The sequence below is a fragment of the Corapipo altera genome, unplaced genomic scaffold (genome assembly GCF_003945725.1).
Source record: "Corapipo altera isolate COAL_440 unplaced genomic scaffold, ASM394572v1 126, whole genome shotgun sequence".
Classification (NCBI taxonomy): domain Eukaryota; kingdom Metazoa; phylum Chordata; class Aves; order Passeriformes; family Pipridae; genus Corapipo; species Corapipo altera.
This window is the reverse complement of record NW_020884937.1, coordinates 463,188-484,144: the sequence shown is the minus strand read 5'-3', so window position 1 is coordinate 484,144 and position 20,957 is coordinate 463,188. Positions and strand designations below refer to the sequence as shown.

Genomic DNA, 20,957 nt, shown 5'->3' with positions numbered 1-20,957 from the left:
TTTTGGGGTTTGTTGTCTTGCAGCGACCTCGCAATCGAGGTAGGAGACCTGCTGCACAGCTCTTAGTACTCAACCAATCTGAGGCAGTTTAGCATGTTAACAGTTCACCCAATACACATTATTTTGGATTTTCTTTCTCGTGCGAGGATTTTCTCGTTCAAAAGCGAACAGTGATTAACTTTCAGGGCTCCAGGGCAGGCAGAAGAAAGCATCCTCCAGATGTAGGACAGCAAACTATTTTAGCTCTGGTGTCAATTTAGTCAGCAGTGTACATGGATCTGCCACTATGGGGTGCAAGCCCCCAGCCATCTCATTTATTGTTCTAAGATCTTGCACTGTTTTATACTTCCCATCAGGTTCCTTTACTGGTAAGATGGAAGTATTATATTTTTATTTATATTTTTGTAATAACTCATGTTTAATAAACTTTTCTATATTGTGTCGAATCCTTTCCTGATTCTCTATTTTAGGGGATATTGTTTAATCTTTATTGGCTGTGCCCCTAATTTAACTTTTACTTCAATTAACACTGTTATTTTTGCTCTTCTTGGAGTTTTCGAAGCTCATACTTTGATCCGTTACTTCTTCATGTATGCTGCTTGAACTTTGAGTCTCTATTAGGGCAAGATTTAAAATCTCAATCAATTGCTCCTTTTTACTTTGAATTTTATTTTGTTCTGTTCAAATTTAATTTCAGCTCTCAATGGCTCTAGTAAGTCTCTTCCCAGTAAACAAACTGGTGAGTCTGGCATGTATAAGAATCTGTGGATTTCAAATTGCTTTCCTAATTAGTATTTTAAAGGTTTCAAGAAATGAGCTTTTTCTGTTTGACCCATGGCTCCCCTTATCGATACAAAACTTACAGCAGTGGGTACTAAAGTTTGATTAATACTTAAAATACAGCTCTTGTATTGATTAGAATTATGCTTCCTGATTTTTGGTCTTTAACTTTTTTGTATTGGGGATCTTGGGGCTATTTATAGCCTTTTAGGATTCAGCACAGCTTCTTAGGATTCGGTCTAACACCCGTTTCCCCAGGATAGCTGTAGTAATCAGGAAGTATAAAAGGTTGTTAAACTGCTGGGACAGAATATTTACAAATCAGAAGATAACAAAACACAAATATAATAGTCATGGTATTATCTAGTGTTCTGACAGTATTATTCAAAATTGCACTTTAATTTTGTATATGCATCACTTTTTGGAGATTGGTATTTGTTCATTTTTGCACAGAAATCTTTTTCATCCATACCACCTCCAGTCCGAGTTTTGGTGTCTTTGCTTGGTTACCAGGTCTGTCTGTTGAAATGAACTTCTTTATAAATAGTTAATTTCCAACCCATATTGAGAGTAAAGCAGTGGTCCCCCTTCTTATCTCACTGTAGACCCCCTTTCTCGTGTTAGTTTGTTTAATGGGTGAGGATCTCTAAAAGTGCCAAACTTGAGACACAGGTAAGCAAAATAATCCATTTTATCACTTGCAAACACATACCAGCTCCTCTAAAATCAAGTTTTTAACAGTAAAAAACTCACACGTTTTCTCCTACTACATTGACAAACACAACCACTACAGCAGGGCTTCCAACACAGCATAAATCAATCACTTTCTCTCTTCATCCTCCTTTCTCTTTATCACTGTTCAAAACCTTCTCCAAATTTAACTGCAAATATGAGCGAAGACATTCAACTGCATACATATACATACTTTTAGGACCTGGTGTTTGTTGTTCTAAAGGACAAAATATATTACAGAAATAACTTTCCTCTTCTCAAGTCACCAAAATTAAAGTTAATAGACTCCCTCGTCCTGCTCTCTCAGGGCACCTCTTCAGTTTCCCCCCTTCCCCCCTCCTCCCGCTCGGGGAAGACAGAGAAGCAGCAGCCAAGAGCTGAAGCTGGCACTTCACTCCGGAGTCTCCGGGGTGTGTGTCGGGAGGGGACACCGACCCTGCGATGGCACACGGTGCCCCCAGCTCGTGTGCCCCTAGCTCGTGTGCCAGGGCAAGGTAGATGACTCAGCACGGGCAGGCCGCCGGCAGCCGGGCTGAGGAGGGGTCTGGCGTTGGGGGGCACTGGCAGTGTGAGCCCACTCCCTACAGAGATCTGCCTGTTTATCACAGGGTTTGGGGCACTGCTCGGACGGGTTGCTGGGCTGATCCCGGCGTGTTTCGTGTGGGCTGATAGTGCAAAAGGGAAGGTCTAGTTGTTCTCTCCAGTACTTGAAATAAACTGCTAAATTTAAACTTGTTTTTCGAGAGGTACTGTGAATTTTTTCTTTGTTCTAATCACTTTGATTGTAGTTTTACTGGCTTTATAATTTTGGGGAACTTTGGTTATATCTTTTCGATTAGATTCAGTCTTTACTATGAATTTATATTTTTCACCTTGAGGTTTCAATTCAGTTTTGTCAAGAGCTGGTTACAGTGTGTTAGTCTTGGAAAATAGAGCTCTTGACACTTTTAATCTCATTTATTTTATTCAAATAGTTTCAAGTCTCTCTGTCTTTTCAGACAATTTCTTTTTAGATGACCTTTTCTTTTACAATAAAAACATTTTACTGCCTGGACTCTTGAAACAATTTGTTGGGGTCTGCTTATATATACTTTTTGGGCTTCTCTCAGTAAGTCTTTGAGCTCCCCTTTCTCCCATCCATCTAATTTCTTTAGTTCTCTTTTAATATCACTCCAGGCATAATTTATAAAGTGGACTTTCAACAATATTAGGCCAGCTGGTGTATCAGGACTAATCCCTAAATATTGCTGTAAATTTTTCTTTAGTCTTTCTAACCAGGTAATAGGGGTTTTATTTTTTTCTTGCTGATCTTTAAATGCCTTTTTGACATTTTTCTCCTGGGGAACAGCCTTTTTGGTTCTTTGGGTCAAGGAAGTACAGTACTCAGTCAGGGCTGAGTTACATTCCCAATCGAGTCCTAAGAATTTGTTTAATTGTTCAGCTACTCCCAAGAGGTCTTCTAGCAGTTTCCCTCTTTCTTTAGTTGTTTTTAAACTTTCGTCTTTTTCACCAGAGCTTTCCTGATCTACTAAAACGGCTCTGACGTTTCTTAGGGCTGTCTGTTTTTTCCTTTGGGCTTTAGTTCTTTTGAGACTTCCATATCCCTGATTTAACAGGGCCATGAGGTTTACAGCCGAGGGGAGTTGTGGAGAGGGAGGGGGAGTATTTCTTGGGGCTATGGGCACTACAACCGAGGGAGTTTGTAAATGATAAGAAGGGTTATAGGGGAGAGGTAGGCTACCTAATAGTTCCAATTTCGCTTCTTTTGATCTCTTTTCTATTGGCCTTTCTTTGGTTAACTTACTAATATTCTCAATATCTTCCCAATTTGATATCATTACCCCCAAAGGACTGGTAGGGGTAATATTCAGCAATGCCTGCTTGGGCAATGCCTACTTGCTCCCTTTTGAGGCTACCTTTCTTACTGAATCCTTGCCCCATAGTTTTCTGAGGTCCCTTCTAGAATCTCTCCACAGACTCTCTGGGATCCTTCTAAGCTCTCCCCACTGACACAAAGGTTTCTCCTTAAGACTTTTCCACTGACCCCAGAGGTCCAATCACCAATTCTCTTGCTTCGCCCAGTCACTGGCTGTTCCGTTTGCACGGAGACAGAAACGCAGTTAGAATCATAGAATCATAGAATAGATTGGGTTGGAAAAGACCTCCAAGATCATCAAGTCCAACCCCTGATCCAACTCCACTTACTATATCATGGCACTAAGGGCCACATCCAATCTCTTTTTAAAAACCTCCAGGGATGGTGAATCCACCACCTCTCTGGGTAGGCCGTTCCAATGCCTGATAACCCTCTCTGTAAAGAATTTCTTCCTAAGTTAGAAGGGCTACCTCAATCACTTTGCAGCAAAGCTACCTCTCATTCACTCATTCACTCTGACCTCTTATCCGCCCAACCAGGGAACACTCACAGTCTGTTGTTCTTCCCTGGGTCTTCGTGCACGAGAATTATGGGCCCTTTTTGCTGCAGCAATCCGGGAGCAATCCTTGCTTTTACCATATAACCACATAACGTGTTACTCCAGTCCTGTGGAAAATTACACCCGAAATAGGCCGCTGAATTCAGTGGGGGCCCCCCTGTTTTGAGTACTAATTAACCCACCAGGGCTTGAGGAACATCATGTCAGAAAAGTCACCAATTGTGATAAACAGTCTTGAGTTTCTATAAGTTTCGAATAATAGTTTATTATATGGTAAAAGCAAGCAGCCAGCTGGGTGACAGAAGTGGGACCAGTTTCCCAAATCTGCACACCCCTACTACAGGGTACATTTAGTATTTATCTTAACTACTTCATGCATATTAATTATATCATATACATTCTACAGGTTTTTGCTAAGTATTTAATATATGGGTTTTCTTACAGCTAAAGCTAAATGTTTATCGTTCCAACCAGTCATAATTCCCGTATTCTTGGACGAACAGGCACCTAAAAGATTTAAAGTTCTACTATATTTTATTCTTAGGATAGTAAGGAGGTTTTAGGCCTCTTGACCTTGTAAGGGTCTATTTTATTTCTTTATGGGGGTGTAATTAAGTTTTACAATCCATTTGTTTTATTTTGATGTAATCAGCCGTTTGTTTCATGAATCACAATTATTTATATATCACAGTTCCCTAGGGGGATCAGGGATCCAGGGGTTTTGACCTTGTGCTGGATCATTGGGCAGAACTTCAGATTTCAGTCAGTTCAACTTTTACCCAGTTTAAGGAGTGGGTTCTGGTCTATGTCCCTAGAAATAGGCAAAATCTTTCTCAAAATCTACTCATTTCACACACTGAAATTTCTAATTAGAGGAACCTGGCTCTCATCCCTGTTGGTGGGCATTGGCCTGGGGCCTCTGGGCATCACCTCCCAGTCAGTTCCACAGGGGGTGTGCATCTGCAGACAGTGGGTGCTTCCCTCCTCTGAAGCATGTGCTCCAAGGATATATCTACTGATGGATACGAGTTGCTGAGACAGTGGAACAACGAGGCGTTATACCTGAGAGGTGGCATTCATCTATTCTGGACTTGATCAGGCTCTGTCAGGTTGGAGGCAGACTGTGCTGCTTCCATATGCAAACCCAGGTGATTAGTTTCTGCCTTTGAGGGGGAAGGATGCAAAGAATTCATTTCACAGGCTGATTATCCAATGACAGCACTTTCTTGTGGGCACTGATCATAAAATGGCCTCTCTCCATAAAATTCTCTTCTTTCCACAGGAATTCAAAAAAAGAGCTCAATGATATTCGATTTGAATTCACCCCAGGGAGAGGTGAGCTGGTGGGAAATTGCAGTGTGTGTGAAGGGGAAGTTTTGTGTTTGGTGTTGTGCAGCTGTGTGTATGGAACCCCTGTGTTAGTGTCTGTCCATGGTGCCTTCCTAAAGGGCTCCTTGTGGCTGAGCTTGGAGCTCTGCTGTTGAGAAGACCCTTCCTATAAAACTGTTCATGGATATGGCCAAAGTGCAGCCCTTCCATGAATTCCAGTGAATTCACAGCTTAGCTCAGAGCTAAGCACCTGGTGTGCACCCTATTATCTGTCTTCTGTAAAGAACACTTTTGCTGTCAGGTTGGTACAAGCTCCTTTAGGTTTGTGTGTGATGCCTCCATCAGCTGGACAGTCTCTCCTCTGTGGTGACGGCTCTTGGGTTTCTCCCCAACAGATACTGCGGACGGTGTGTCCCAGGAGCTCATTTCAGCAGGGCTTGTTGATGGCAGAGATCTGGTAATAGGTAACTACATATTATTTTTTCTACTCTAACCGTTTCAGTCATTTTTTGCATGTTTAAAATGACCTGATCAGTGGGTGCTAGGAGAGTTTGCTGTGGTCTTAATTCTGTACTCCAGTGTCTCTACACAACTGCTGTCAATTCTGATGACAGTAGTGTGCCAGTACGTGTAGGCAACCCCCAGTTCACAAGAATATGATTTAACTGGAAACGTTATGAAGCAAATGTTCCTTGTAATGCAGAATGAAGTCTAATTGGTGCATTAGCTGAATCATTATCATCTGACATAGATGCATTGCCAAATTGCTGCACAAGCCTGTCCTGCTCACGGGTCCTGCACAAGAGAAATCTGAGACTGGAATCAGCCAGGCTTTGGGGTTTTGATTAGGGCTGGGGAAGGAAGTGCGAGGTGCACGTGCTCTGGGGCAGCAGCACAAGTCATGTGGGGGTGAACAATTACCTCAGACAACAGTTTGCTAAACAAACCTGTCCTTCTGTGCAGCAGTTGAGGCTTTTAAACACAACAGCACTGCCTGGGTATTTCAGCTACAGCAAGCAAAACTGTTCCTTATGCACGGGCAGCAGGATCTGGAAAGGCTAGTAGTGCAAAATTAACTGGATTTCCAGGTGCAGCTGGGCAGCTTATTACTACTAATCCCACCACATCCAGAGAAAAATAACTACCTCTGAAAAAGTAGCAGAGTAACAATGACAGCATTTTCAGTTTAAAGCTTTAGATTTAAGGAGATAGAGTCTAGTTGAGACCTAAACATTTTTTAATCATTGTAAAAATTCAAAGTTTGCTAAGTAATACAAAGAGGGGTGATGAGTTTGGGATGTTTTTCTCTAGCCTGTCCTAATATTTGCCTGTTCTCTTTATGTGTGTGTGTGTGTGTGTGATTTCAGTTGCAGCTAATTTGCAGAAAATTGTGGAAGAGCCCCAAGCAAACAGATCCGTCACTTTCAAACTGGTATTTATTCCTTTTCCCTAATTGAACAAGTTGTCCCTTTCAAGGAGAAGGCATTACATGTAGATGTCTACTGCAGGCATCTGATGTATGCACTCTAAATCCTCCCTTCTTTCCCAAAGCTTCCTACTGGTTATCTGACTGTAGGGAGTGCAGGCTCCCTGCTTGTATCCTCTGAGCAGCACCTGGGTTAAATAAGCGTGAGATGATGTGCTAATACAAGCATTGCCTTATCCTGGCTAATAAACGTATCAAAATGTTACAAAGGGGTGTTTTGGGCACTTGGAATTTACACTTACCGAAATATTTCAGGGCTAAGAATTGCATGGACTCCTTTCTTGGAGGAGGAGAATGAGGAGGGTCCAGATAACATTGTTCCTGAGGAGGAAATGAGGGAATGAAGAAGAAAAAAGGAAAACAAAGAATTGTGGGGCAAAACTGACAGCAGATAGGCTTGGAGAGCTGAGAGAACTGCAGGTGACTCTTTGAGAGGAAATGAAATTCGGAGGTAGTTACAGTGGCAAAGAGAAGGTGTAACCAGGTTACTGGGCGTGAAGCACTAGGTGCCATTATCTTTTGCTCTTTCTGTAAGGAGCTTTCACTTGTTTTGCCTCAGTTATTGCAGGTAGCCCAAGTCAGAGCAGACATTGGCAAAACTTCAGTCCCAGCCCTTTGTAGCTTCAAAAAAAAGAAGCAAGAAAATGAAAGTACTCAATTTTAACTTTGGGCAGTGTGAGCTGCTGAATACAGTGCAAAGCTGTCCCTTGTCTCCTCCCTCCCCACGCCCTGATACACCTTCTTGTGGTTTGCACTGGAGGGTAGAGCATGCGTGTTGCTATTTGGATCTCTGTTCCTTGTTTCAGGCGTCTGGTGTCGAAGGCTCGGATATCCCAGATGATGGCAAACTTATAGGATTTGCACAGCTCAGCATCAGCTAAACAATGGTCCCAGGAGATGTTTCCCAACTGAGAACCCACATGTGCATATTCGTAATGCTTCTGTTAGCCTAAAAAAAAAAAAACCACTACTGCCAAAGAATTGAACTACAGCCCCCTTCCTAGAAGCTTTAACATTTTCCTTAATAGGATCACAAACCTTCCTGAAATTACCGATGACGTTTACACCTTTTGTAAACAACTCTCATGTTTTTGTATCTGTCATCTCAAACATGCAGACCCAACACGTCATTGCCTGCATGTTCATTTTATTATTGCCTTACTTTAAAGAAAAATACTACTGAGTACGAAGCAGGGGGTTCCACTGCTCTGATGATCTTGCCTAAATGTTTGCTTACATGTGGTTTCATTTTTTTTCACTTGCTATTTTTGCACAAGTTTTAATACTGAACGGATTTTTTTTTTTTTTTGTTCTTTACCTGCTTCTCCTTCTATCTGAAACACCAATGTACATGTTGTTTGGGTCACCTGGAGTGCTGAGAAATCTGCTTCTCTTTGGCTGTGTGTTTTAAAACTGCTGGTTTGAATGCTTGCACCTGAGAAAGCAAGCTGAGTCTTAACCCACAGGAGGGAGAGCCGCCTTCCCTTGTGTTTGTGCTTTTGAGAAGTTCCTTGACTTTTGAGGTGTTAGAAGTCAGCTTCCCTTTGTAAACTGCCTTAATTTTATTTTTTTTTTACCATTTTGGTTCTCTCCACATGAGTGCCAGGCGTGGCATGAGGGCTGAACCTTTTAATTTACGTTAAGCAGTCCTTCCTCGAAACGTCTTTCATCCTGCATCTTAGATGTAGTCTATTCTTGGAGCAGACCAGTGAGGCATTGCTGCTGGTCTTTCAGATGATGAACACAATACCCATGGTCAGAGGGAGAGGAGATCTGTGTCACCCTGTGTTTGGGAAACACGCCCTTCAGACTGTTCCTCAAGCCCGGTTCTGCCATGCCCGGCTGCGCAGAGAGTCCTCCCGACGTGTTTTCCCAGTCCTTCGCAAACTGGTACCCGTGGAACCATCCCTGTCGTGTTTTACAGCAATAAAGAATCGCCAGCAGAGTGGTTGTACTGGGCAAGCGGGCGCCGGGCTGTGTCCCTCCTGCACTAACGGCCTGGGCCGGCACCTCCTCGCCGGCCGAGCCCCCACGTTTGATCAGGATGTCACTGAAACCCCGTCACACACGTATTTAGCTTTTCTTTCTATGTGGTGTTGAAGTTGAGTTTCTACATGAATAATATAAATTATGCTCTGAGTTTGATAAGAGACACTTGTAATGCAATATGTGAATAATAAATGGTGTTGACTCTTTTTTTTTTTCTTTTTCTTTTCCTACTGTTTCACAGTTGGCCTTTGTAACTGCTCTTGGCTCTGGAGTGTTTTCTACACAGAAATCGTTAAGTCTGTAATTTAGCACGCAGATGGAAATGTGTTTTGTTTCCATCAGCCACAAACAATGCAGAAACAGAGCAGAATGACTAGGTTCAATTAGGACTTATTTTAATTTCCAAGTCTTCAGATGAACAATCTGTATTTATATCTTGTTCTCTATGAGCAGCTGTGGAAGCTTCCGGAAATGGTGCATGTTCTTTTTGTACCACCCTTGTTGCTTTTAGCCTTGGGTGGATATTGGGTATGTCCCCATGGGCTCTTTGCAGCCCCATGGCTGGTGAGTGTGAAGGGGAGGGAGAGGAGGAAAAGGATTTGGGAGCGAGAGCATCCCAGGGTGTTGAGCAGATGCTCTCAAGAGCCCAGGAGACGAGTGCCCGATACCAGGGAGTTGGTGGTGGCTGGATTTGGCCAAGTGCATGTGGCACCTCTGTCACTATTCCCTGTTGTCTGACACAAAGCACTCCCCACAGCATCCCCCGACGAGCTGCTTGGCTTGGGAAGAGCAGGCTGGCACCGTGATTTTCATGTCACCCTGTGCTCAGTATGGATTTACTGGAAACCTTTAGGATACAGAGACGAGGTAGTTGTGGTACAGTATTATTTTCCCCTCTGCCTGCATGCCATGGGGACCTCCTTGTTCATTTGTGTACTGGTGCTGAGGAAGGTAGGACTCAAACTGCTCAAATGGAACAATGCAGCATCTATTTATTGTTATTCCTCATCTTCCCAAAGCCAGGACTTAGAGAGCTTGAGCTCACACTAACCCAAGGCTCCGTAGTTCTTTAATGGAGAAAATAAGTAAGGAAGAAACTGATGGTTTTTGCTCTATAGATCTCCAGATCTTTTGGGTAGGGATCCAAAGTATTTACTTGGGCTATTACAGTGCTAGACAACTGTCTTTTCTGATGTTGTTCCAGTAAGTGCCAATGCTGTTCATAATTGTTTTCCAGTGTCATTAAGAATTTGGTTTTTGTGCAAATCTGAACCTGGAAGCAGGTGGTAATTTTAAGTTAGTTCCTACTTTTAAGGACAATGCTCTGTTAATGAAAACGGATCCTCTTCACAACTTTGGTGTATTGTAGATTATAATGAAAGATGTAAAATATTCAGGCTTTTTTTCCTTTTTTGGACTTTGTATTTTACTGCATGTCTCTAATTTTTAATCAATAAAGAACAAATTGTCCATTGCCAGGTGTTTGGTGTGTGGTTTATATGTCATTGGGTTGGATGGTGTGTCTTGGGGAAGGGGTTTGTCCAAGTGGTGTCTGCAACCCCTGGGGCATTTCTGTTTGGGGTGGTGGGAGGTTTGACAACCCCCAGGAAGACTTGGTGGGGAAAGGGAGATCAAGACCAGGCTGGATGGGGCTCTGGGTAATGTGGTCTAGAGGAAGGTGTCCCAACCCATGGCCGGGGTTGGAACTGGATGATCTTTATGGTCCATTTCAACTGTGTTGGATGATTCTGTGCTCTGCAGGAGTTGTGTGCAGAAGTGGAGCCAGGAGGGCTCTTAACATGTTGTCCTGAGGCCTTGTCTGCAGCTGAGAGATTTGCTCCAAGCTCTGCATGCCTTGTGCCAGCTGGGAATGAGCTTCCCCTGTCCAGAAACACCTCAGGGTTACACGGGCTGGTGTTAAAGTGGGATGATTTACACCCTGAGAAGCATTTGGAGCATGAACTGCATTCCCTCCTCACCACCTCCACAATAATTGTTCTGTCTGAATTTGAGGCTCTGGGGCAGATGTGATCCAGAGGTACTTTCCTTTCCTTCAATATTGTTTCTTGTCCACCTTCCACAAATTTTCAGGAATGAAGGGAAATGTTGCCTGAGAAGTAAAAAAAATCCCTAGTATTTCTCACAGGAGGTCCTTTTGGAAATTTTTCCCTAATATATTTCCTAATACATAAAACCTGTTTCCAAGGTGCCCTGTTCGTTCAAATTCCAAGTTTTGTTGACCTGACTTATGGAGAGCTTAGTGGGTTTTGTTGGAGCAAGGTCATAGTGTCTCCATTAGGAGAGACAGAACAGACTGTGGGAACAGAGAAGTTTCTCTAAAATGTCAGGGACTGTCAAGGGTAAGGTGTGTGTCTTTTAGGAGGTGATAGGGATGGTCCAGTTCCAGCCATGTTCACCAGGCCTTTTGGCTGGGATGCACCCCTCTGCGTCTCCTTAAAAACGAGCATGTTCTTGCTTAAAACCAAAGAAAAGACCCCCACCAAAACAAACAAACAAAAAAGAAGTGTTGGTCTTGCTTGGTGGCACTTCCTAAACTTCCTCTTCCATTGACTCTCTAAGGCTCTTGGGCTTAGTTTGTCACTTTCTGGCTCTGTTCCTTTTAAGGTGTTCCTCTTTACCCACAGATCCAGAAAACCTTACCTTGGGTAACTTACAGGTTTGAGACATGGGATGGTCTGGGATGCTCAGGGTTAGGGAATCCCATCCTCTACACCTAAGCCAAAATCTTCCCAGTATTTTGCCAAACCCTGCTTAGAAAGCCCCAGAGAATTATATATCACTTATGTCTCCCATTCCAGCCTCTGTAGGGAATCCCCTTACGGACACTGCTAAAGCTTTTCCATGCTGCCTTAGTTCAGTTCCTCCTTAGTCCTCCTGTGGTTATCAAGTCCACTACAGTTCCCTTCATCCTTGGAGGTTTCCCTTTCTGAGTGCTTATACTGCCCATACCTGTGGGCTTCCCTGCTCTTCCTAACTGCATCCTGATCACCTTCTCCAAGTCTCTCCTCCTAGATGATGAATTTTCAAATGGAATTCCCCATGATGGTGTGCACCTCCTGAAATTTCACTTAATGGAACAGGTCACTCAGGTTTGTAGCACTGTTTTATTTCTGATTGTTTTCTGCTGTTGTAAACGGTGTTTTGATGGTTGAGGTGCCTGGAAGCGTTGCTCTTCCTGTGCACTGACTTTGATGCACAAAAACGTCTCAAATTGCAGCAGATTAATTCCTCCTGACTTTTACGAAAAGCCAGGGACAGGTGTGTCATGGACATGTGCCCTGGTCAGGTCCCGAGGAGATGATCCCAGCCCAGAGATGTCACTCAGCTCCAATCAACTATTGCTGCCTCCTCACCTCTTGTTGGAAGCCCCCAGCAGTGGCTTCCTGCTCTTTCCCTTGGTCCAGGGCCTCAGTGTGCTCCAGTCTCCTGTAAATGTGATGCCCAGCTCAAGTTCTCTGATGCCAGTCCTCTGGCTTCTCCTTCTCCAGATCCGTGAGACCCATGACTGGTGCCTGACTGACCCTCCTGGGTTCTCCCGTAGCAGAGAAGAGTGGAAGAGGCTGCTTTGTGCCCCAAACCCCATCTAGCACACAGCTAGAGATAGCCAGGGGAGATGGCAGGACCAGGGCTGGGAAAGGCTCCTGAACTCCTGGCCGTGTGTGACTGCTTTTAGCAAAGTTTGGCCTGACCTGTCTCCTGATGAAGCAGAGCCCAAGCTGAACAGGGACACGATTTCATCCTCCACCTGAGTTTCCTAATTGACTTGAACAGATCCAATTTGTGTTGTCCAGATCAGTGTCTGCCTGATTATCCCTGCCTTTGGTACTCCCCACTTGTTGTTGCTGAGCTGGGCTTATCCCGAGGGCAGCGTTTCTCTCCTGGCTCCCCAGGGAGCTGCTCTGCCTCCAGGCTGGACCTGTGTGGGTGTCTTGGTCAACCCCAACAGGGCAGCCATGGCCTGATTTCCATCTTGTTTATACAATGGTCTTTCTGTGGATTTGTGGGCAGGAGAAGAAGCATCCAAATTGCTTTTGGATACCTCTGGAGGCTTTGCCTTACGGACATCTCAAAGGAGCCCCAGGCAAATGCTGTTCCTACATCAGGGAATGACCTGAACAGTGCTGGACTCATGTTCTCAATTATGAGTTCAAGGCATTTGAGCTGAGATTTGCCAAACCTGCCTCAGGCAGCGTTGCCCTGTGTCAAATTTCTCCAATCCCTGTACTCCTTCTTCAAGTCTTCCTGCATATAACCATGACTGTTCTGTGAGGTGGCCCAGAACTGGTGGGAAGGGTGGACTTTCTGTGCCTGACTTAGTTGTGGTTGCACAGGGAAGCTGCAAAAGATGAAGGAAATGGCAACTCCTGTCACCTGGGACCACAGTGAACTAACTGCCCTTCTTCGTCTGTGACTCTGGCCATGCATTATCATCAGTCCCTTTATTCCTCTGGGCTTTTGGTCCCTCTGGTCCTCACTTTTCTGAATGGTTCAGCAAATGCAGCCTTTGCAGTCACTGTGGAGAAGAGTCTGTTCCCCTGTCAATGCCACTTGGCAGAAGGGGTGGCCCAAGTTCCCTGAAACGGGGTCTTTCTGCTCCAGCCAGCCCTGGATGTTTGTGGGTGGCACAGGGATGATTAATATATTACATGGTGTACTTGTGGTGACAGCCTATGAGTGCAGAGCTTATCTTTAGGTTTAAACATTAATTCCAGCCCTCTGGGAAGTCTGTCCCAGCACTGTCCTGCTCCAGACACAGTTACCAATGTCAGGTGTCGGGGAAATTTTGAAAGCAATTGGGGATTTTGGGCCGTTTCAGAAATGCCTGGTGCTGCTCACCCTGATCCCCTGCCTCAGCGTGGCTTTCCACCAGTTCTGCCAGCTTTTCATGGTTCTGGATGTGCCCCACCACTGTGACACCAGCTGGATCCGCGCCGTCGGCCCCAACCTGACGCAGGAAGAGCAGCTGAACCTCACCCTGCCCCGGGATGCGGATGGGGAGTACGAGCAGTGCTCCATGTACTCCCCAGTGGACTGGGACCTGGACTCCATCGTGGCACACGGCCTGAACGCCACGCAGAAGTGCAGCAGTGGCTGGGTGTACCCCTCAGCAGAGCCACCATCCCTGCTGACCGAGGTCTGTAATCGCCTTTCTGAGAAGATGGGGATGTGGAAGGGATGGGACACCCAAACAGCCGCCCTGTCCTGCAGTTTCCCCAAAAGCTGGTGCCTGACCATGGTGCAGCTGGGCTGGGCTGAGGTTTACATCAGGTGTATTTTGGGGAAATTGGCTCCACCACCCAGCCCCAGGTGTGGTCCTGGAGAAGCTGTAGAGAAAAGAGGCTGTCATACAGTGTCAGAGCCAGTGGAGAGATTAATCACTCCTGGTGGGACCTTCTGGGTTTCCCTACCCCTCTGCACACAGGGGGTAACCTTCTAACTTAAAATCATAAAATGGTTTGGCTTGGAAGGGACCTTTAAAAATCATCTAGTCCAACCCCCAGCATAGAAGCTGGTAGCTGAGGAAGAAGCTAAATTAAGATGAAGGAGGGTAGATTTAAATTAGATAGTAGGAAGAAATTCTTTCCTGTGAGTGTGGCAAGGCATTGGCATGGGTTGCACAGGGAAGCTGTGAATGTCCCATCCCTAGAAGTGCTCAAGGCCAGGTTGGATGGGGCTCTGAGCAACCTAGTTTAGTGGAAGGTGTCCCTGCCCATGGCACAGGGGTGGAATTAGATGATCCTTAAGGTCCCTTCCAACCCCAACCATTCCATGATTCTATGATCCTCTCTGTGTCACTCTTTCCATAGATGCCCTCTGGTCACTGGCAGTTGCAGAACTGCTTGTCCCAGGAATCTGTATTGCACTCATCCTTTCTCCTCTGGGAGGGCAGGTGGCCTGGGAGGAATCAAAGTGCTGGGACTTCTGTTCCTGAAGCAAAATTTGCCAACCAGGAGGTTCCCTTAGGGGTGCCTGGACTAGGTGGGGGAGACTCCTGTATGCTCAGAAGAGTATCCCAGGGACTTGTCCCACCTCTGACTTGTGTGCCCTGTGCATACTGTGGAGATTCATATCCTGGGAGGGAGGGATCCAAAAGCACCTCTCTGTTTGTCCTTTCTCCAGTTTGACCTGGTGTGTGACAGGAAGGACCTGAACGACATTGGCCAGGCCATCTACATGGCAGGGCTGTTCCTGGGATCCATGATCTTTGGGCCGCTGAGTGACAGGTGAGGAGACACAACCACCCACCCCAGGTCTGTGCAAAGCCAGAGTGCTGGTCTGAGCCTCTTTGGATGCTGCACACTGTGCATTTTGTCAGTGCTCCTCACTCATAGGGACCTTGACCAAAGTCCTCGGGTCCCATGAGGACATGGCCACATGGGGAGGGGAAGGGAGGGAGACACAGCATGTGTGCACAGGGTCCTTCACTTGTCAGCCCAGAGTGTAGTCTGAGCCTTATCACCCTCCAGGGTGATAAAATCACTTGCGTAACCTGCTGGGCTCCTCCCCATCTCCACGGGGTCTCTGCAGATACCAACTGTGTCTCCCTTCTCTGCAGGATCGGCCGCCGGCCAGTCATTCTGATCTCCGTCATCCTCCAGGCCTTGTTTGGTCTGGGAATTGCCTTTGTGCCCCATTTCTATGTGTACATGGCCTTCAGGTGTGTCGTGGGGGCTTCGGTGTCAGGGATCACCATGACAATACTGTCCTTAGGTGAGTGGGACGCCACTGCCCCGAGGCAAACAGATGTGGCCTGTCAAGGTGCAATAGGAAATGTCTATGAAGAAATAAAAATCATCATGGATGACTAGAAAAACACTGCAGCAAGGGCAGGTTGTGCTCTGTACTGTTTCTTTGGCACTTTGGCATCTCCTCAACCCTGAGTGAGAGCCACAGGGAGCATCTCTCCCCTGCCAGTCTCAGAGGAGGGAAAAGGGACAGTGTCCCAGCTCAGGAGGCCAGTGCAGAGAGAGAGCCCAGTGTCTCTGGGACATGATCAGTTTGGGTTCCAGCTCTGCCCCAGTCAGGGATTCTGTGGACTCTGAGATCAAAGAGGTGACATGGTTGAGCTTAACATCCTTCTGCAGAGGACAAGGACACTGACAATATGGAGAGGTGATGCATCCCATCACTGGTGACTTGCATGTGTGACTGATGCCAGAGCTCCAGCTGCTGATCTCTAACCCTCACCTCCAGGGGGGCTCTTCTCCAGGGGAAATACTCTGTTTTTTACAGGGGAAATCATTACCTTGTTGACTCTAAGCCTTTGATCTTCTTTGCAGCCACAGAATGGATTGGTGTCTCCTCCCGGCCTAAGGCAGTGCTTACCTCTCACTGCTGTTTCGCCATTGGACAGATGATTTTGGCTGGTTTGAGTTATGGGATTCGCAACTGGAGGCTGCTGGAGATCGTAGGATCTGCTCCTATACTGGTCGTTTTCTTCTACATTGGGTAAGTGGGGTGTGGACAGAGCTCCTGCAGACATGACAGCAGTGTGAGGGGTGGAAGTGAGGAGGCAGCAGCAGCTCAGCACCAGGATGGGTCTTTCCCATCCGTGCAGATGCTGGAGGAGCTTCTGCAGAGCTCAGCACATCTCCCTGCGGCACTGGACTGCTGAGACCAGCAGCTGCTTTGCTTCAGGTCATCAAACGTGGCCTTTGGAACCTAAATGTAGGGCATTTAGACCCATCCCTCCCATGGGATGCTCACTGCTTGCGGGACGTGGTGACAGAGAAAAGGGCTGGGGGGGAACTCTGCGGGTCAGAGCAGCATGTGCTGAGCTCCCCTCCTCCGCAGGGTGCTCCCAGAGTCAGCTCGGTGGCTGGTGACAAAAGGCAGGATAGAGGAAGCCAAGAAGCTCCTTCAGAAGGCGGCGGCCACCAACAAGCACAGCCTCCCGGAAGGACTCCTGGAGCAGGTACCTGTCTGGGCACAGGGAACCGTGTCTTGTCTGCAGAGACTTCCCTCTGCTCTTGGGCTTGCACGGCCCCTGGAGCTGAGCTCAGCCCAGCAGCATCTTTCCATGCCCACTGGGGATGAGTTGGGGATGCAGCGGGGGTGACTCCAGCTCCAGCTGCAATGGACACAGATGAGGTCAGGGAAGAGGCACAGCTTCTGCTGAGGCTCAGCCTGGAGCTTTCTGGGGTCCCCTTTGGGCTACAGAAGGGACTGAAATGCTTCCCTGGCTTTTCTCCTGTGAGAATTGCAGGAGTGTGGGTCGTGAGCATGTGGACTCTGTTTAGTCTGTGGGTTTCCATGCATAAATGCCAGAAGGGGAGTTACTTCCTTGTCCACCCCAAAGCTCCTACACTGTTTATCCCACAGAATGTCTTGGTCACCAACCCCTTGCTGGGCACCCAGAGCACAGAGGCAGGAGCCCCTCGTGGGGTTGCCCTTCCTCCCAGAGCAGTGGAGGTCACCAGCCTGTCCCCCTGAGGCTTTCCATTGACTGCAGATGGGAAAGCAGCTGGCCATGGGTTACCTTTGCCTGCTTTGACTCTTTGACCTTCTTTGTTTTGAAGTTGAAGCCTGAGAAACAAACCAAATCTGGAAGTCTTCTGGATCTCTTTCGGAAGAAGCACCTCCGGAAGGTGACTTTAATCATGTCGTGTGCCTGGTAAGACATTCTCTGCTCCCCTCTTTCCTTACTTTAAGGTGAAGAAAAGAAGGGATTGATAGTCATTCACCTTGTGGTTTTAGAGTGTTATTGATGATTTTCTCTGTTTCTGGCTATTTAAGATGCTCTGTGGTTTGTGGGATAGGTTATAGCATTTCCACTCTTGGCAGTCCCGTGGTATTTCTCTGGTTTTGCATCCCCTTGGAACTGCTGTGGCTTGGTCAAAATGTCACTGGAGATCAATATTGCATTTCCTCATGGCTAATAGATATATTCAGAACCACTCTGCCTTGATTTCAGGTTTGTGAACAGCTTTGTCTACTACGGGCTGAGTTTGAACGTGACAAATTTTGGCCTGGACATCTACCTGACCCAGCTTGCCTTTGGAGCAGTGGAAATCCCAGCCCGTGTTGGTTGTATCTTCACTCTGCAGTGGTTCGGGAGGAGGAAGACCCAGACTGTTCTCCTGCTGCTGAGTGGCCTGGTGTGTCTGATCATCACTGGCATTCCTGAAGGTGAATGACCTCATTCTGTGCTGAGAGGACACTCTCTGGGACAGGGAGCCACAGAGCCCAGCCCTTCCCTTGCTGGTGCAGGTCCTGTCCTCCCAACCAGACTGGATTACATTCCTCAGGGCCTGAACTGTCCCTGGTGCCACAGCCATGTGGGCCTTGGTTAATCCCCTAGGGACCATTCCAACCAGCAAACTTGCGCTTGCCAATCATTAAAGCAGAGGGTAGAACTGAGCCCAGTAGGCCACCTGCCAGCAGAGCTGTCCTCTGGGAAAATTAATACCTGGGGAGGTGAGATGATGGATGCAGAGTGTGCTGAAGGTGCCACTAGGCCAGAGCTGCTCAGTCCATGCTCAGGCACTGCCGGAGGCGATGGTCCCTGCAGGTGACACAGTTGTCACTGTGCATCCCCAGTGGCCATCTGTGAGTGGTGCTGAGCCCTCCCTTGTCCCATAGCAGTGGTCTCTCCTCCTTCCCTCAGACCAGCCCCTGGCAACCACCATCCTGGCCACCATTGGCAAGTTTGCTGCCTCAGCCTCCTTCTCCACCTCCTATGTCTACACGGCAGAGCTCTTCCCCACGGTCGTCAGGTGAGGTCTCCCCACACACCAGGGCTTCCCTCTGCCATGGCTGGTGGTACTGATGGCTCAGGTCATCCTCATGGCCACGCCCAGTCCCACAGTGGCCTGGGGTGGCTGGTCCCTGCCCAGACCCCCCGCTGCCCCTCGCTCCCCAGGCAGACCGGCGTGGGGCTGTGCTCGATGTCGGCGCGGGCAGCCGGGATCCTGGCCCCGCTGGTCCGGCTCCTGGGGCAGTACCACGAGGCCATCCCCATGGCCATCTTTGGGAGTACCCCCGTGCTGGGGGGGCTGCTCTGTGTCCTGCTGCCTGAGACCCGCGGCATGGAGCTGCAGGATGACACGGAGGACGGCCAAACCCGGGCTGAGGTGGGTACCTGGTGCTGCCTCTCGGGCGGGGACACGGGGTGCCAGCACATTGCACGGCCTGGGGGGTTCTCAGAGGGGCTACAGGGGTGGGAGGGCAAGGCAGTGGGACTTTCCCACTGTGGAGGGAGGGGAGGAGACCCCATAACCCTGCCCATGGTTGTCATCCCTTCATTCCTGCCCGCGGGATAGAATGGCTGGTGCTCCACTTGTCTCTCTCTGCCCTCCTCAGGGAAGGGCTGGTGCCTTGTACCCATGTCCTCTGGATTTCACCCTCTCATAACTCCCACCCCCATTTCCCATGGGATCAGGTGGAATTGCACTCCAATGCAATTTGTTGCCCTGCTGGGAGAAGGGTGTCCACAGGCACCCAGAGATCAAGGCGGGATTAGGATCCAGGTTGCTGAAGGCTGCTTGTCTCAGGGACGACTGCCATCAGCTCACAGTGTACTTTTCTTAGCTTTTACACCATTTTACACCCTTTTTCCTTTCATTAGGTCTGTGAAAATGGCACCAGCAGCTCTGAGAATGGACAGGTGAAAGGAAAGGATGGTGTCCAAGTCAATGAGTGCACGAAGACCACTTACTTCTAGCTGGGTCTGCAGGGGTCTGTAGCTGAAGGCAGCCCGGTGCTGTGTGGGCACTGAGGGCAGGCAGGGTCTGCACCACAGGACAGCACCACCACTCAGGCCATCACTGCCAGTTCTTGGCTTTCCTTGTCCTTTTTGCCTTCCTGTATCTCCCTCTATAGCTTGTCCTCAGGCACTGCATCCTGTCACTGGTGTCGAGCAGTGCTCCCGCTGGAGAATATGAGGGTGCTTTTCATTTAAGGGAAAAAAAGAAAGAAATCAAAAACCAGAATGGGGACGTTTTTTCTCTTAATTTTTCCTGTCTTGTCTCCAGGAAGGTGAGACTGTAAACTCTGTCCAGTGAGACACCTGAATTGAATAGAGTTGCAGGAGAGAACTGTGCTCACTAACAGGAGAAGAGCAGATGCAGCACTGAGAACATTCTCACTCTTGCAAAAAGGAGTGATTTATCTTGACTGTCTAGCAAGGTTATCCCTCTCTCTCATAAAAACACTCCTTTTTATTTTTTAAAATTTGAGATATTCAGCTGAGAAAAAAAAATGGTGTGATGGAAGAAACAGCAAGCAGGCAACAAGGACATCTAACAGGCAGATGAATTCTCACCTTAGTGATGGTGGCTTTGAATTGATGCCTGTCGTGGTGCTTTGGGCATGGGAAATGGTGCTGTTGGGCTGCAGTGTAGGACCAAATTAATTTGTCCATTTCAGGAAACTGAGATGTTGTGGCAGTTGGGCTCTTAGAAGAAAGTGCAAATCTTCCTGGGAAATATCAGGTTTTTCTACTCTGTTTTTGTCTATTCCTTCTTGGTGGATCCGTTTCTGTCTTTAAATGATTTAGGACCACTTTTGCCTTATATCGTGAAGAAAAAACAGGTGTTTTTCCTGTGCTTCCTTTTCTCTTCTGTCCCTCAAGATAACTTTCTTTTCCCATTGGTTTGGTACAGATCAAGCGTGGAAGTTGCACATGGTGGTGCTCCATCTTTGCCTGTACAGCTCAAAGGCTATTTTCTGGTAGTGTCAAGAAGATTTTAAACCAGAATATTTTTCTCTCTGTTGTCATGCCCATGTGTTTTCGATGGACCAAAGTACCTCATGGATAAGCAGTTTCATGAAGACAGAGTTTTGTATAAAATTGGTGCCATGTGACAATGTCCTGCCAGGAGGGACTGGCTGTGGTGCCTTCTTCTCTCTGGGACTGCTTTTCAGAGGATGTGCTGTGGTGCTCCTCTGCAGTGCCCTGAGAATAGAGGAGCTCAGTCCTTTGCCCAAGGGCACTCTTTCCTTGGAAAAAGCTGTGGAATGCCTCCTTCAGGCTTTTGTGGAAAACAAGGCATTGAATGTAAAGGCTGGGGGAAGAGCTTGGAGCCAAATGTACAGTTACTGAGGGAACCACGACTTCTTTTGGGAATTGCGCTCTGAGATTCTTTGTTTTAGCTCATTTCATAAATAAAGGCATCCAAGCAGAGCTGATGTGCTTCTGCTTCCATATCATTCATGCCTCTAGTAGGCTGAAGATCTATTTCATA

At 47.2% G+C, this 20,957-nt stretch overlaps 2 protein-coding genes across 5 annotated transcripts in view; both read left to right on the top strand.

Moving 5' to 3' along the window:
• The window catches only part of OXSR1 (oxidative stress responsive kinase 1), a 97,550-nt gene extending 87,324 nt beyond the window's left edge, over positions 1 to 10,226 (top strand). For both annotated transcript variants that reach the window (XM_027660609.1, XM_027660610.1), the window contains 4 exons: positions 5,230 to 5,282; positions 5,672 to 5,740; positions 6,644 to 6,708; positions 7,569 to 10,226. In XM_027660609.1, the coding sequence (XP_027516410.1) occupies positions 5,230 to 5,282; positions 5,672 to 5,740; positions 6,644 to 6,708; positions 7,569 to 7,643 (262 nt within the window). In that variant the 3' untranslated portion in view covers positions 7,644 to 10,226. The remainder of the gene's footprint in view (positions 1 to 5,229; positions 5,283 to 5,671; positions 5,741 to 6,643; positions 6,709 to 7,568) is intronic.
• Positions 10,227 to 13,491: 3,265 nt separating this feature from the next.
• Positions 13,492 to 20,898, top strand: LOC113955330 (solute carrier family 22 member 13-like). 3 transcript variants are annotated; one of them, XM_027660672.1, is made up of 10 exons: positions 13,492 to 13,906; positions 14,893 to 14,996; positions 15,329 to 15,483; positions 16,053 to 16,221; positions 16,567 to 16,687; positions 17,292 to 17,386; positions 17,687 to 17,901; positions 18,380 to 18,488; positions 18,639 to 18,845; positions 19,340 to 20,898. In XM_027660672.1, the coding sequence occupies exons 1-10, from the start codon at positions 13,535 to 13,537 to the stop codon at positions 19,380 to 19,382; spliced, it is 1,590 nt and encodes a 529-aa protein (XP_027516473.1). In that variant the 5' UTR covers positions 13,492 to 13,534; the 3' UTR covers positions 19,383 to 20,898. The 3 variants fall into 3 exon arrangements, with proteins under 3 accessions (XP_027516473.1, XP_027516471.1, XP_027516472.1); XM_027660670.1 differs by having other exon boundaries at positions 18,635 to 18,845; XM_027660671.1 differs by having other exon boundaries at positions 18,609 to 18,845.
• Positions 20,899 to 20,957: the final 59 nt, after the last annotated feature.

Excerpts from the sequence above, each read along its gene's own strand:
- LOC113955330 (XM_027660670.1), top strand. The coding sequence starts at position 13,535 with ATGTCAGGTGTCGGGGAAATTTTGAAAGCAATTGGGGATTTTGGGCCG. Across the intron at positions 15,484-16,052 it reads CATGACAATACTGTCCTTAG|CCACAGAATGGATTGGTGTC; the intron begins GTGAGTGGGACG and ends TCTTCTTTGCAG. Across the intron at positions 17,387-17,686 it reads TTAATCATGTCGTGTGCCTG|GTTTGTGAACAGCTTTGTCT; the intron begins GTAAGACATTCT and ends CCTTGATTTCAG.